Source organism: Paroedura picta, chromosome 10 (assembly GCF_049243985.1).
Source record: "Paroedura picta isolate Pp20150507F chromosome 10, Ppicta_v3.0, whole genome shotgun sequence".
In the NCBI taxonomy this organism is placed as follows: Eukaryota; Metazoa; Chordata; class Lepidosauria; order Squamata; family Gekkonidae; genus Paroedura; species Paroedura picta.
Window position 1 is genome coordinate 1,480,994 of NC_135378.1, and position 15,643 is coordinate 1,496,636.

Sequence of the window (15,643 nt, forward strand, 5' to 3'; positions counted from 1 at the left end):
CCAGCAGGAGAGCTCTACATACCGCTCCGGAGAACAAACTAGGGGCAGGCCCAGGAGGATGGGCGGGGGGTGGGGAGAAAGAAGTCTTCTCAGCCCCAGCTCTGAAGGGGAGTGTGGAATTTAAGAACTGGGGCAAACTGGGCCGAGAAAGAGAGGTGTGTCCGTGAGGGGACCATCCCCTCGCCTTGAGGGGAGCTGTCTTTGTCTGAGGGGGTGGCTTCCAGTCTGAGACGCAGGCCCAGAGGAAAAAAGCACAACTCTCTCGCTGTAACTAAGCCTATTAAAATGTCTTTTACCCAAGAACAACCACCGAGTCAATAGAGTTCAATTTCCTATTGTTAAAAAAGGACCAAGTTGTGTGTCTTAGTTCCCCGCCCCTCCCATCATCCTTGGGTCCAGGAAGAGAGGACACTGTCTCCCGGGAACTATGGATTTGTGCAGGGGAGGCCCCTTTGGCAATAGAGGGCAGCTTCCAGAACTCACAGGGTTGCTGACCGATCCCCCACAGCCCCCCTTCTGCCCAAGCTTCAGGGAAGGGGACCCCCGCCCCCACTCACAAGCAATCCCCCCACAGCCTGGCCTTACTGGCTGCTCTCCCTAAGCTGGGAGCTCTGGGGCTGCATCTGCCACCTCTCTAGCCTCACCTGGAGCACAGCGAAAGGAGCCGGGCCAGAAACTCCCACTGGCTTCCCATAAGGTTAACCAGGTGAACCAGGATCACTCCCCCCCCCCCACAACTTGGATTCCAAACCAGACTTTGACACAGGCTGAGCCACGCCTCACATTGGCACCCATTTGCTCCGGACTGGGCTTCTCTGCACCCAAGCAAATGTGAGACGCTCATGCGAGCCTGGAGGCAAACGGGGCGTGGACACGTTTTACGCTCATCACGGTGACGTTGGCGCCATCGTATGTTCGGACGGCAGTGCCGGGCAGACCCAGGTTTTCCGTCCGCCCACAGCTGAGATTCCGCCAGCCTCCCACTGCGCCTCCTGGAGCAGGAAGAGTGCACAGAGGACGTACCGCGTTGATGCCCGAGAGCTGCTGGGAGAGCTGGAGCATGATGGCTATGAGGATGGCCTGGCGGTAGCTGGGGGAGCGGAAGAGCTCGGGGATCGTCACCTTCTTCTCCTGGGACATCTTGGTACTTTCGTCCTTCATCTCCTGAATATCACTGGAGACATCTGGGGTGCCACGAAGCTTTTGGAGCACTGGTGGGAAGAACCAAGCAGATGGCAGAGGTCACGTTGCGCCGTTTCCAGCTGGGATGCCACACAGACATGGAGAGTCCCACAGGATCCTGTGGTGCAGAGGTGGTCCTCCAGATGTCAATGGACTACAATTCCCATGAGCCCCTGCCAGCACACTCTGGCGAATTGTAGTGCATGAACATCTGGAGGACCACAGGTTGACTACCCCTGCTGTAGTGGACCCCACCCTTCGGTTGTGCCCAGCTCAGAGAGAGGGGGAGGGGGAGAGAGGTCCTCAGTCTACATTCCTAATCATCAGCTTCAGGAAGTGCAAAGGCACCCACTCCCACCCTGCCTCTTTCTCAGTCTGGCAGCCTCCGGATGGTGAACATTCTGGACAAGGATTTGTCTTCTTGTCTTTAGAGGAAACTGCAAATGCCATTTGCCATTAACTCTTTGACTGCCATGTCACAATAGCAATCAAAGCGTGAATGAAAGGCCGGTGAGAGAACGGCCAAGCCTTGCAGATTGGGGCCTGTTTTAAAAGCCCACCATGGTTTTCACTTGGAGGAAGTAAAGACTGGCAGCACGGAACAGGTGTTGTGCAGAACGCCCAGGAGACGTCCTCCTGCAACATGTAGCCTAGAAATTCTTTCAGGAAGATGGATCTTCTCTGGAGGATGAGGCGTGGGAAAGGTTACCTGCTTTCGCCTTCTCTTCCTCCATCTTGTTGATCAGCAAGAAGCGGGGACTCTCAGGGCAGAATGGCAATGCAGCACTCTGCAGAACGGCCGGGATGATGGTAAAGCCCAACAGCAGTGGCCAGAGGGCTGCTGTTCCCATGATGACATCTAAGCCAAAGACCTAAACGGAAGCAGAAGCAGGAGAGCAAGAACTGTATAAACTGCTTTCGTGCCATTCAGTTGATCAGGGCACATCCAAAATAAAAAATACTCTAGGAACAAATAACAACTTTCAGTTCAGCAGGCAAGTAAAGTAGCTTATAAATTCACCTCTCTCTGAAAAATCTAAACACTGTACATAAAGTCACCTAAATTTCTGCACCCAGTCATCAGTAAATCTGCTCTGCGATGTCTGTCCCTGCTCTGTGGCTACATTTCCCGCTTTCATCCTCACCACTTCCTCTGCAAGTTGAGGGTCAGAAGTATATTGATTGAGAATTAATAAGACATGGTCTTACATTATTAAGCCTTTCTTCCAACAGCCCCTGCCTTGCAAAGCTTATTCTTGTCAAGACTCTGGTCACTTGCTCACTGCTCCCATGGTTCTGCCATGAATTATGCCATGCTCATGTCACCGGTTGGCCTGTTCTGTTTTCATGTTCCAGTAATGTCCACACACCAGAGGCTCGGGGGCCCCCTGGCTTCCCAGAACCAGTTATCACTGTGACTTTGCAGAGGCATCCTGTAGGAGTTCAGACCAGCTCGTGCCTTTGTGTAGGAAAACTTGCCTTGGAAAGTTGCATGAGCCTGATACGTTGTTTAACGTACCAGAATATGAATTGGGGGGAGAGGTCACAGGACAAACATAAAGGTATGCTTGTAAGCTTGCTCTTTAGTTCTAGCAAAGAAACACCTTGGCTCTCTGATTGTTATGCTCCTCAATAAAGAGATTCCTGTCAATGGGTCTACTTACTGAGAATTCAACAGAAGGCTGACAATTTTAAGCAACAGATATTTGGGAGCTTCCTTTCCTCTTGGTGCCTCACTGCCTCTACTCCCCCCGCCCACCCCCCATTCTTCATTCACTTGCTCACCTGGTTCTTGAGCTCTGATGGCAGAAGGAGACAGGAGCGCTCCTTTCTACAAGCACCACTGAGTCACAGAGCCATGGAGGGCTTGGCAGCCATTGCCAAAGAAAGCAGGCCTACCTGTGCCACCAGGATGCCAACGACGACGCCCAGCTGGTTCAGGGTGCCAAACGCCCCTCGCAGAGCAGTGGGAGAGACCTCACTGATGTACATGGGCACAAAGCCCGTGCAGAGGCCACAGAAGAGGCCAATGATGAAGCGGCCGACTATTAATACCTCCATCGCCTTGGCCATTTTGGAAAACGCCATCAGGATGCCGCCTGCAATGGCCAGAATGTTGACCAGCAGCATCGAGTTTCGCCTGCACAGAGAAGACATTGTGGGGAGCATTTCTGCAATTAACAATCGCCTGAGAGGGGAGGGCCCATGGGGTGGAAGGGAAAGGAGATTCCTCCCCAAGGACCCTTTTCCATCTGCCTGATAGGGAAGAAATGGAAAACTCCTAGGAAATATTTTCTTTTCAAATGGGTAAATGTTTTCACACCAAAAATGCAAGGACTTTCATTTTTCTGATTAAAAAACAGGGACATTCCAGGCAGGAGGGCTAGCCATTTCTCACCCTGCTGAACACAGGCAGCGGCCCATGCCTGGAAGATTTTCCGCTTTGGACGGCATCAAGGAGCCTGCAGGCAGCTCATTTCAACAGGAGAAGCACAGCAGTGAACTGGGTGCCCCACGTCCGCTCCACCTGTCACTTAGCGGCCTTCTTGAATGGTGCCAACAACCAGCTGCTTGAAGTGGCCGCCTTATTCTGCCACCCACTGTCACTTTATTACTACCACTACTACTACCACTACCACTACCATTGTTATTATAATATCCTGCCTCCCCCCAAAGGCTCGAGGCGGGTCACATGAAATCCCCGAAAGTCACATTAAAACCCAGTAAAAACGAATACAATAAAATCCCATCAACCAAGGGGTAGCAGTAAAAACTCATCCTAGTTTAAAACCCAGTATCAACATCCCCGTCTAAGAAGGGAGGTGGAGGGGAGCTGCTGGGACTCGCTACCGCCATTTTATGAGGGGGGAGGGGGCTGATCTTCCTTGCTGCCTGGCCTCAACCATAAACCTGGCGGAAGAGCTCCATCTTTGCGAGATCCCTCTTGGGCACCATCTTCCCTGTGCACAGACCAGCCATCCCACGCAGTCTAGACTGGGACTCGCTTACCTGCCAAATCGGTTGACAAAAAGTCCAACTGAGAGAGAGCCGATCATCCCTCCAACTGAGAAGATTGCCACAGAGAGAGACCACAGCGAAGTCAAAAGATTTTGGGACATTGGTGCTCCTGTCCGTTCCTCCCATGTCTCATTGAAGAATCTCTTCATGATCTGCGGAAGGGGAGAAATATATTGCAGATGAACAGGGTTCTAGCCAAGCCCAACAGAGGCGCCAAAAGGTGTGGCAGGCTAGCTTTCGGAGGACACAGAGTCTTTGTGCATACCTAAAGGAAAAGAGCCTCTTGTGGCGCAGAGTGGTAAGGCAGCCGCCTGAAAGCTTTGCCCGTGAGGTTGGGAGTTCAATCCCAGCAGCCGGCTCAAGGTTGACTCAGCCTTCCATCCTTCCGAGGTCGGTACAATGAGGACCCAGCTTGCTGGGGGGTAAACAGTAATGACTGGGGAAGGCACTGGCAAACCACCCCGTATTGAGTCTGCCATGAAAACGCTGGAGGGCGTCACCCCAAGGGTCAGACATGACTCGGTGCTTGCACAGGGGATACCTTTACCTTTAAAGGAAAAGTGGGGAGACCACCAAAATTAAGAACATGAGAAGAGGCCCACTGAGTGCCACCAAACGCCCACCAGGACTCACCAGCAGCGGAAGCACTGTCTGTCCGCTAGAGGAGCCAGAGCTGGCCAGAGAATCCTCTGCCGGATGTCCAGGGCAGCCAGGTCAGATGTTCATGCTCCCTGAAGCAGACAGCTTTGAAAGCCGACACCTTGGCCCAAATTGCTTCCGCTGGCTTTTTTTTCCCAAAAAGGAGAAGATGCTCTGCCCCATTTCGCCTACTTCAGGGCTAAGGAAGGGGGCTAACCTGCCGCCCTTCCCCCCAGCAAGGAGTCGAGTGCCAAGGCGGCACCGGCTGAAGCCTGTCCTGGCCTGCCTTCCCCGCCTGACGGTCAGCAAGATGCGAGGGAAGAGTTAGAGCCGTGGGAGACACAACCCAGGCTCATAGGAAATCACCTGCAGTTCTTTTCGGGAAGATTTTTTTTCTTTTATTTATTTTAAAAATGATTTTGGACAAATATCCTTATTCACTCATTGCAGTGGATTCGAGCTGGCCTTGCTGTGGGTTTGTTTTTTGCCACCCAGTCACAGCCGACTCAGGATGGAGACACGGCATGGTTGCAAGGCACGCGATGTTCCGGGGGGGGGGGGGGCTTGCCCTGGCTGGCCTCCGCATCACAACTGCCTCCAGGGCCTCCCCGTCCAAGGGCTAAGCACACTGGCCTCTCCAGGCCAGGCCATTGCAGTTCCATGAGGGTCGTGGAACTCAGCAGGGCGTCCTGCAGCACCCCAAAGGTGACCTGGCAGCTGTAGTGTAGGGTAGACAACTTAGAACTCAACAGACCTGACCAACGAGAGGATGTGGATGCTGCACTTTGTGAGCAGCTTGAGAAAATATCCAAGCGGCAGGACCTTGTCATCATGGGTGACTTCAATTTCCCAGATGTGTGCTGGGAAACAAACTCTGCGAAGCGTCCTCAGTCGTGCAACTTTCTGACCTGCCTGGCTGACAATTTCATTTATCAAATGGTAGATAAACCCACAAGAGGTTCAGCCATACTGGACTTAATACTGACCAACAGGCAAGAGTTGGTGGATGAGGTGAAGGAGGTGGGGACCCTAGGGGGAAGTGACCATGTCCTCATAGAATTCCTTTTGAGATGGGGAGGCAAGGAAGGTTGTAGCCAGACGCGGATGTTGGATTTTCGTAGGGCAAACTTTAATAAACTCAGAGACATGATGAGTGTCATACCATGGACGAGAATGCTGGAAGGGAAGGGAGCATGTGAAGGGTGGACGCTACTCAAACAAGAGCTATTGCATGCTCAATCAATGACTATCCCAGAAAGAAGAAAACACTGCAGGAGCTCTAAGAAGCCTATTTGGATGAACAGAGAACTGCAAGAGGAACTAAGAAAGAAAAGGAAAATGTTCAGGAAATGGAGGGAAGGACAGAGCTCTAAAGAAGAATACCTACAGGTTACTAGGCACTGTAGATCAATCATCAGAAAGGCAAAAGCTGAGAGTGAGCTAAGATTGGCCAGGGGAGCCCATTGTAACAAGAAAAGATTTTTCAGTTATGTGAGGAGCAAACGTAAAGTAAAGGAGGCTCCCCCTCACTGGCAGTCTTCAAGCAAAGGCTGGATACACACTTTTCTTGGATGCTTTAGGATGCTTAGGGCTGATCCTGCGTTGAGCAGGGGGTTGGACTAGATGGCCTGTATGGCCCTTCCAACTCTATGATTCTATGATTCTAGGTTGTCATGACCAGAGCCTGAATTGGTACTGTGCAGGGTGATGGCCCTTATTTTGGACTTGTGAGGCTTGCAAAGATTTGTCCAACAAAATGTATCGTTTATATTTCATGGTTTTTTAAACCCACTACTTTATAACCACTTGTAGCTAAATCTGACCGCCTTCTGTCATCTGATGAGGGAACCTTTAGCCACAAAAGCCTGCTACAACAAACCTCTTCACCTTTAAAGTGGCACAGGATTCTTTTGCAAACACATTTTTACCCCCCCCTTTCCCCCTCAAGTGGCTGACATCGTTCCCCCACTTCTGCTTTATCCTCACGGCAACGCCCTGAGCGGGGAAGAGTGGGGGAAGAGTGGGGCTGGCCCACTTGCACAAACCTCCATGGCGTGACCAAGGGTTCGCACCCAGGCTTCAGACACGACGCCACCCACCTGAGCCCCAGCTGCCTTCCAACCCCCTGTCCGGATTTGGAGACTTCCTCCCCCCTGGAGGCGGCCGGGCCAAGGCCAGAGCAAGGGACACCCAGGACACCCAGAGCAGCCCAGTCTCTCGCCTGAGGGGGGAGGGGGGAGGAAACAGACCAGCCAAAACCGCAGAAAGGATGCCGCAAAAGAGGAACCCAGCAGACTCCAGGAAGAACAGGATGAGGACTGTTTTGTGATGTGAACCTCTTATTATTTTTAATTTCCAAGTTAGACAAAAATGTAATCTGCTGAAGTACCACAGAATATATAGAAAGGGAGAAATAATAATTGGGACTGGTAAATTTCTCCCCTTCTATCTTTTAAAATCTTATTATGTCAATGAATGGGCTATGTGTTTTATTATTATAGTTAATAATGTGTTTCCCAGAAAATTATGTTTAAATTTGACAACTGGTGGATGCTGTGACTGTTATCTGCGACTCTTTGGTGAGTTCTACTCCTGTCAGTGTGAATATTGCACTGCAACAGTACGCTTTATTCTTCCCCTCGCCACATAGGGCTCTTTAACTTGTTTCATTTTAGTGGCTTGAAAAACACAATTTATCCAGAAGCGGGTAAAAAAGAGCCCGCCTCCCACTGCTGCCCTGGCCCCTCCCAGAGTGGCAGGACTCTTGTGCCTCAAGGCCCTGGAGAACCTGGTGCCCACCGTGGGGGTTTCCCTGCGCATTGCGTAATGGTTGCTGGATGTGCTGCTCATAACTATATGATGACTGGCCAAGACGGTGTTTAACCGGGAAATTATTATTCATAATAAGAGATCCATATCACAAAAACGTTCATGGCTGAGGACACTGGATCCCAGTTTCCTGGCTTTCCTTCTTTAGTTTTCATAGGGGAGCAAGCTGCTTGCAGGCACAGGCTGGGGCAGGACATCAGCTATTAACCACGCTGAGCCCCCAACCTCTTTCAGGGGAGGAAGCTTCTCTTCCCATCCTCCTTTCTAACCACTTTATTAAACAAAAAAACAAAACCCACCTATATGATCCTTAGAAAATGGCCAGTTCATTTTTAAATGTTGATTTTTGTGCTTAAGAAAGTTGTATAGAAGTACAGCAGTACATACGGGTCATAGAATCATAGAGTTGGAAGGGGCCATACAGGCCATCTAGTCCAGCCCCCTGCTCAACGCAGGATTAGCCCTAAGCATCCTAAAGCATCCAAGAAAAGTGTGCATCCAACCTTTGCTTGAAGACTGCCAGTGAGGGGGAGCTCACCACCTCCTTAGGCAGCCTATTCCACTGCTGAACTACTCTGACTGTGAAAAACTTTTTCCTGATATCTAGCCTATATCGTTGTATTTGATGTTTAAACCCATTACTGCGTGTCCTCTCCTCTGCAGCCAGCAGAAACAGCATCCTGCCCTCCTCCAAGTGACAACCTTTCAAATACTTAAAGAGGGCTATCATGTCTCCTCTCAACCTCCTTTTCTCCAGGCTGAACATTCCCAAGTCCCTCAACCTATCTTCATAGGGCTTGGTCCCTTGGCCCCAGATCATCTTTGTCGCTCTCCTCTGTACCCTTTCAATTTGATCGATGTCCTTCTTGAAGTGAGGCCTCCAGAACTGCACACAGTACTCCAGGTGTGGTCTGACCAGTGCCGTATAAAGTGGGACTATGACGTGATTTTGATGTGATGCCCCTGTTGATACAGCCCAAAATGGCATTTGCCTTTACCGCTGCATCACACTGCCTGCTCATGTCATTCAACCCCCCTCCCCTCCCCATTCCTCTTCTCCTCCACTGTACAAAAGCTGGGAGCCATGGGCCTCTTGAGCAGCTCTCCGACTTCGACATACGGAGGGCTTCTTTCTGAGTTGTGGGGGGGGGGGGGGCATGTTCAAGACACCTACGTCTGTTAGGTGGGCTCCCACCTAACACCAGTATTTGGTGTCTGGAAAGAGTTCCCAGAAAAGGAAGGGGAGTGGGGGATGCAGTGCCCCTGGGGCGCCCAGCCTGGTCCAGGAGTTTCGCCACTGCTATCCTGAGGAGCCTCTTCTGGGCTGGGGGGGGGGGCTTTGGGAGGGAGTCAAATGTCAAAATCATGTAACCCCAAATTTTATCCATGTCTTATGCATTCATATATTTGTTCTATTTCTCATGGAATTAGTTAAGACAGGCAACTGTGGGGCCAGTCAATGGCAGTGTCTAACTAACTTTTCTTTTCAGGGAAGGTGATGGGAGAATGAACTTTGGAGGTTTTCACACCCTATCCTGAGCTTGGGAGGCATGCTGGGGAAGAGGATAGATGAGGGGGGGGGCTGTCCCAAGGTAAGGTTAGTTTTAGCAAGGATTCAGAGATGCCCGACTCGTTATACTATCAATAAAGAGATTAGAGGCTAGCACCGGGCGTCACTGGCTTGTGGAGCCACATTCAGGCACTGAAAGATTGGGTTTCCTTCCAGATATCTTGTCACCAGAGGGCTAGGAGGCTGCTCCAGCGACACATGTCTCACCGAGGGGCTGGAAACGGCTATGGGGAAGGGGAGGCACAGGAATGCTTGGCTTCCCAGCACCCCTTCGTGCCCAGCCCGCTTTCTTGCCAAGCATTGTGCAATGTCATACGGGGAACATCGGGATGGGGGTTCAAAGGTGGGATTTCACTCAACCACACATGCTACTTGCCCCAAAATGGTGGCTGGAAGGGGCGAGGGAGCCAGTAGCTTGGCTTGTCACTTCACTCAAAGTACAAATAATGGAGTTTAAATTATTGTTTCATTCTCAGAAGAGAGGCAGAAAACAGAAGGAAAACCGGACATCCTGCAATACAATAAAAAGGTAACACCTGCCCATTCTTTTGCTACAGGCTGATGATCTGGAAAAGTTCTTTGGCAGCTTCTGGTTCTGAGGGAAGGGAGACCCTGCCTCTCTTAAACTTCCATTCCAGGCCCATGTGGCCCCCATCTGTATCACGGCCATACACGAGGGGGGGATTAACCCCACACCCACTTCTGCTAAATGAAAGTGCTCATCCCCCATGATGACTATGTCCTTCCAAGCAAAAGTGAAAACACACTCCCCAAAACGTTTCCTTATTTTTTGTCGAATTAGTAAACAGTGTGGGGTGTGGGACAGGTAAAAAAACTCTGCCTGCAGGGTCCATGCTGGAATCAGGGTTGCACACGTGGGCAGCAATCCCTGCAAAGACACAGCCACAGACCAGCCAGTCCCCCCCCCCCATTTAGGCCCCTCACATGGGGCACAGCAGGAAGTATTGGGCAAAGCCCCCTGCAGCCACAAAATTCAGGAAGGACACCCAGTTGGTTGGTGGGTGCCGCTTAGCTTTGCCTGCTTGCTGAGTGCTGAGTGCACAATATGGAGTGCGGGGGGGGGGGGGGGTTTATGACCATCACTGCAAGCTTCTCAGAGGAAAGGTACAATTAAAAGGTAATTGATTACAGAACTTGCACAAGATCAGGAACTGTTTGGCATTAGGATGCCTTGTTTCAGGGCTCTCTCTGTAATGCCCAGGCCTACCTGCCCAGCCTCTCAGGGGTCCCCACAGATGGCTGGCAGCCCTTCAGTATGATGTGGCAACCGCCCCCAGAAGTCCCACCTCTCTTCCAGGACTCTGCATTTGAGCCACATGCAAAGCTAATTGACAGTCAGCCAATGAGAACCCACAGGGCTCCCCTGGATGGCCTCAGCTTAAGAGGGGTGAAGTAGTCCCCTCCCCCCTTAGGAGCAGGGGATTTGACCTGGTGGCTCTGGGAAGGCGCCTCGCCTTAGCCAGGCTTCTGAGGCAGGGGTTGGGAAGGAGAGCTTCTTTCCATGGGGCCAACAGGCATCCGGTCCAGGAGCAGCATTCTCTGGGTGCTTGCTTGCTTGCTTGCGAGCAACGGGAAGTAAAGGGAAAGAGAAACGCAGCCAGGATCCCACTGAAGGACCCACCTGTCCAGAGAGAGCGAGAACCCAATCTGCCCTCAGGGATTATTTGCTTTAATTGAGAGCCAGCTTTACTTTGTATATCATAGTTACCCACAAAATATATTTACAAACACTCTTCCTGCTAAATAAGCTTTTGTTGTTCATCTCCCTGTGTCTTGCCTGCTGAGGAAAAATGCTAAGCAGCTGGGGCCTCTCTTTACCCGACACCTAAGTACATCCTGTGCCCAGCTTTCCACATGAAAAACCTTTAAGGGACACTTAATTTACACACTGTTAATCTTTATTTTAAAGCTTGCATCCCTCTTTTTATAGGACTGCGGGTGGTTGAGGTTTAAAGAACCTACGGGAAATGGCAGAGTGGGGGACCCTACCCAACCATCCCTGCAGCTCACAAACTCACAAAGCTAGCTCCCTTTCTCCCCCTGGCAAAGGCCCTGTGTCAGGAATAGTTATGGCCAGGCAATAATAACCACCTGCCATTGGGAAGACAGCACAAACTGTGTGTCTGCCTCTTACACAGCTGTTAGGCAGAGCCCTCTGTGAGGTCAACAGAGGCAGCTAGGCATTCCACCTCTCTTGGGACCTTTATCAGAGTAAAGGATTTGTCTGTCCTCTGCAGTCAGTCTCTATGACTGTCCTGTCCTATTATGACACAAACAGAATATTTCAATTTCCCTCCCTCTTTGAGAACTCCACTCAAACTTCTGATCTCCAAGTCCAGACAGAGCAGATTCTGGGACAACCCACCAGGTCATCTGAAATCCCAGAATGCTTTTCTTGTTCCTCAAAACTTGCTTCTTCTGTCTGGCCACACCCTTGGGTCCCCAACTAACTAAGCCTAAGTATCTGTAGCCAACGCAGATGCAGCTTCTTCCCTTTTCGTGCCATCTTCCACCTCCTCCTCTTACTCAAGGTTTATCTCACTTCCTCAGAAAAGTGACTAGTTTCCCTGTGGAGCCACACACAAACCAACAGCCTCACCCTCAGCTTCCCTCTGTCTTACCTCCTCAGGAGCATTGATGACACCAGTGTTGTAGCCATACTGCAGGGATCCAATGACAGCCGCAAGCACAGCACACACAAGGGAACAGGTGATCTGGTGGAGGAGAAAACAAAGGCCTGGCCAGGTCAGTTATGCTTCCCCAAATGTTTACTGTGTAAATAAAGGGCAATCTCAAGTTAGGCAAGATAAAGATGACAGATCCCATCCCAGACTCCTTGTGGAGGAATGCACATGCTCCTACTCCTCCCGAGACTTAGACATTTCCAAAACACTTTAGGCTGCCTATCAGCGAGAGTTAGCTGGAGATTCCACTAGACGTGAGCACACTGCACTCTTTGTGGAGCCACAGGCCATGCTGAACACCAACGGCTGGCTAAGTGCAACAAAGCATTCTATCAAGGTGGATGCCCTCAATGACAGCCCCCCCCCCCGAGCATCTAAAGTCCTTTCCTCATCACTACATTTTCACAGAACAGAATCCTAGAGTTGGAAGGCACCTCCAGGGTCATCAAGTCCAACTACCTGCCCACCCCCAGGGGCTCCAATTTCATGCCCAAGTCATCCCCCCACCATCAAAAATCTCCAGAAGCCAGCCTGGCCTGGGGGAGATTAACCTCCCATTCCACAGCAGCCATTAGCAATTCCCTGGGTCTACAAGGAAGGACCACGAGACAAATCCTGGCACATCCCCCCCCCTGCCCACCCACTCACAGTCTGCCTAAGCCTGTTCCACTGAAGAACCCCTCTGTCAGGAACGTCTTCTTCAAGGACTGACCGGCTGTTTGATGATTTGTTCTAGAATTTTGCCAGCTACAGACATCAGGCAGATGGGTCTGTAGTCAGTTACCTGGATCCTCCTTTTCCCCTTCTAGCAGATGGGGACAACATTTGCCTGCCTCCCATTCTCTGTTCTCCACTTTACCTGTTCTCCAGGAATTGTCAAAAATAATGGACAGGGGCTCCGAAATTACATCTGCAGGTTCATTTACTACCCTTGGATGCAATTCATCTGGCCCAGAAAATTTGGTTTCATTTAAAGAAACTAGGTGTTTGTGGACGACCCCTACCGTGATCCTCGGCCGCAACTCCCCTCCCTCATCACGTGAAATGATTTTGCCAGTTGAGCAGGATTCCCCTCTCAAGAGAAGACCGAGGAGAAGCAGGAACGGAGCAGTTCAGCCCTCTCCTCATCACCTGCTCCAATGTCCCTGTTTGCTGTCCCCGCAGGGGTCCCAGCCCCGTCCCTGTCCCTGTCCCTTTCCTTCCTTTGACTATAGCGAAGGGAGGCTTTCCTGGGGTGTTTGGCCGTTCTTGCCGGCTGGCCTGGGCTCCTACCCTCCCCACAGCCACCGGTCATGGGTTTCCTCCCCTCCTTGGCCATTAGGTCCTCCTTCCATTGCCTAGACGAGCCTTTTGCATCACTCAGCCCTTTGGCTCCTGGCTCCCCTCGGGGGGGGGGGGGGACTCGGGTGCAGCGGAGCCCTCAGGGCCCCCTCCTGAGACCCCCCCCCTTCCTGGCCTTCCACCGCCGGGGTTTGGGGGCCGCCGGACCCCCCCGGAGCAGAAGCGCAGGTCTGTCCCCTCCTGCGGAGCCGCCGGAGAGCCGCTCCCCCCCCCCCGCCCTAGATCAGCCCTCGCCCCCCGCAGCCCCCCCCCCCGGAGCAGCCAGGCCGGGCAGCCCCCTCCGCACTGGGCGGGAGGGGAGGGGAGGGGGGAGGCGCCGAGCATCCTTGGCCGGGGGGCGGGGGGGGAGGGGAGGGGGCGTTGGGACCCTGAGGCGGGGGAGGGGCTCAGTCCCCCAGGCCCGGCCCGGCCCGGCGTCGCCTCCTTGGGGGTCCCTGAAGGGCTGACTGGGGGGGGGGTCCTGGGTGCCCCGTCCCCCACTTCTCCTCCCGGGCGGCCATTTCGCAAGAGGCCCTCGCCTGCCCCCCTCCCCCCAGGCCCCCCGGAGCCCCCTCAGGAGGGAGGGAGGGAGGGAGGGGGCGGGGGGGTCCTGGCCGGGGGCGCCGCCGCACGAGGGCGCAGAAGAGACCCCCCCCCGCCGCCAGGCCCCGCGCAGCTGCCAGGCCCCCGAGGGCGCGCGGCGACCCCCCTCCCTCCCCCTCCCCCTCCCCCTCCCCCGGGGCGCCTCGACCGCCAAAGCCCCCCCCGACCCCCCTCGTCTGCAGCCCGCCCGGCCCGGCATGACGCCCCCTCCCCTCCTCCCCTCCCCTCCCCTCCCCTCCGCAGCAGCCCACCTGGGGTCCCTCCGCGCCCACCGCCACGACGCCCGACGCCGCCATCCTCCTCCGCCGCCCGCCCGCCCGCCCGCCAGACGCCTCTCAGCCCCGCCGCCGCCGCCGCCGCCGCCCTTTGAGGGACCCGGGGGGGGGAGGGAGGGAGGGAGGGGCGGGGGGCGGGGCGAGAGGGAGGGAGGGCGGCCTTGGCCCCGCCCCCGGGCACCCACCCCGGCCGCCGCCTCCCGCCCTGGGCCCCTCGGACACCCTGGGCCCCGCCCCTCCCCCCCGCGAGGAGGCCCCCGGGCAGCCCCCTCCCCTCCCCTCCCCCCCCCGCCTCGGGCCGACAGGAGAGCGAGGGTGGAAGCGCCCCCCCCCTGCCCTGCCCTGCCCTGCTCAGCCGCTCCTCCTCCGCTCGGCCGGTGCGCGGGGGGGGGGGGGTTGGGCTGGGCATGCGGACGACCCCCCCCCCCCAACCCTCAGCCGGCGACCAAATGGCTCAAGCAGAGTCGCCTGAAGCACAACCCTGCAAAGACGGAGGCCCTGTGGCTGGGCAGGGAAGGTCCCAGTGAGGAAGCGCGCCTACCCACCCTGGACGGTGTGCAGCGCTCAGCAACACCCTCCGCCAGGAGCCTGGCCACGATCCTGGATGCTTCTCTTACACTGGAAGCCCAGGTCACCAAGGTAGCGCGGCTGGCATTCTACCACCTCTGCCAAGCCAAGCTTTGAGCGCCCTACCTGGACCCAGAGCACCTGGCCACAGTGACCCATGCGACGGTCACCTCTAGGATGGACTTCTGCAACTCACCCTACGCAGGCCTGCCCTCATCCCCGACCCGGAAACTGCAATTGGTGCCGAATGCAGCGGCCAGGATTCTCACCAACACACCGTGGAGATCCCACATCCAGCCGATACTCCAGCAGCTACGCTGACTCCCAGTTGAATTCCGGGTTAAGTTTAAGGTTCTGGTTCTTACCTTCAAGGCCATACGCAGTCTGGGCCCCGCGTACCCGAGAGACCGTCGCTCCGCCTATACCCCAAAAGAGCATTACGCTCCGCCACTGCCCACTGGCTGGCGATCCCTGGCCCCAAAGAAGCACGTCGGTCCTCGAGGAGGGCCAGAGCTTTCTCCATCCTGGCCCCACCTGGTGGAAGGAGCTCCCAGAGGAGATCAGGGCCCTGCCCAAACTCCCTCAGTTCTGCAGGGCCTGCAAGAGGGAGCTCCTCCACCAGGCATTTGCGTGAGACCAACCAACTCAAAACATCTACAGGTTCCTGCCCCCCTCCCATGCACTGAAAAAAATTGATCTCCCAAAATTGTTATTTTATTATAAATGTTCCCATAGATTATTAAGACAATTATTGAAAATTACACAATGTATTGAACTGTTATAAGGTTTTATTGAAAGTTGTACGATGTTACAGACTGTATAATGTTCTATGTAAAGTTATGCAATGTTCCATGTAAACTGCCCAGAGCTGCAAAGAAATGGGCGGTATAGAAATCCAAATAATAAATCAATAATAAATAAATAGATGATGCTGG

General features: G+C 53.7%; 1 protein-coding gene across 3 annotated transcripts in view; it reads right to left on the reverse strand.

Moving 5' to 3' along the window:
- LOC143820010 (solute carrier family 2, facilitated glucose transporter member 3-like) overlaps positions 1 to 15,100 on the reverse strand; it is a 31,738-nt gene extending 16,638 nt beyond the window's left edge. The window contains exons 1-6 of one of the 3 annotated variants that reach the window (XM_077302372.1): positions 15,074 to 15,100; positions 11,881 to 11,973; positions 4,192 to 4,352; positions 3,082 to 3,322; positions 1,892 to 2,054; positions 1,024 to 1,211 (exon numbers count right to left, since the gene is read on the reverse strand). In XM_077302372.1, the coding sequence (XP_077158487.1) occupies positions 1,024 to 1,211; positions 1,892 to 2,054; positions 3,082 to 3,322; positions 4,192 to 4,352; positions 11,881 to 11,973; positions 15,074 to 15,085 (858 nt within the window). In that variant the 5' untranslated portion in view covers positions 15,086 to 15,100. Of the gene's footprint in view, positions 1 to 1,023; positions 1,212 to 1,891; positions 2,055 to 3,081; positions 3,323 to 4,191; positions 4,353 to 11,880; positions 11,974 to 12,947; positions 12,972 to 14,117; positions 14,197 to 15,073 lie in introns of those variants that run through there. The other 2 variants (XM_077302371.1, XM_077302373.1) reach the window with 2 other exon arrangements.
- Between the last annotated feature and the right edge of the window lie 543 nt (positions 15,101 to 15,643).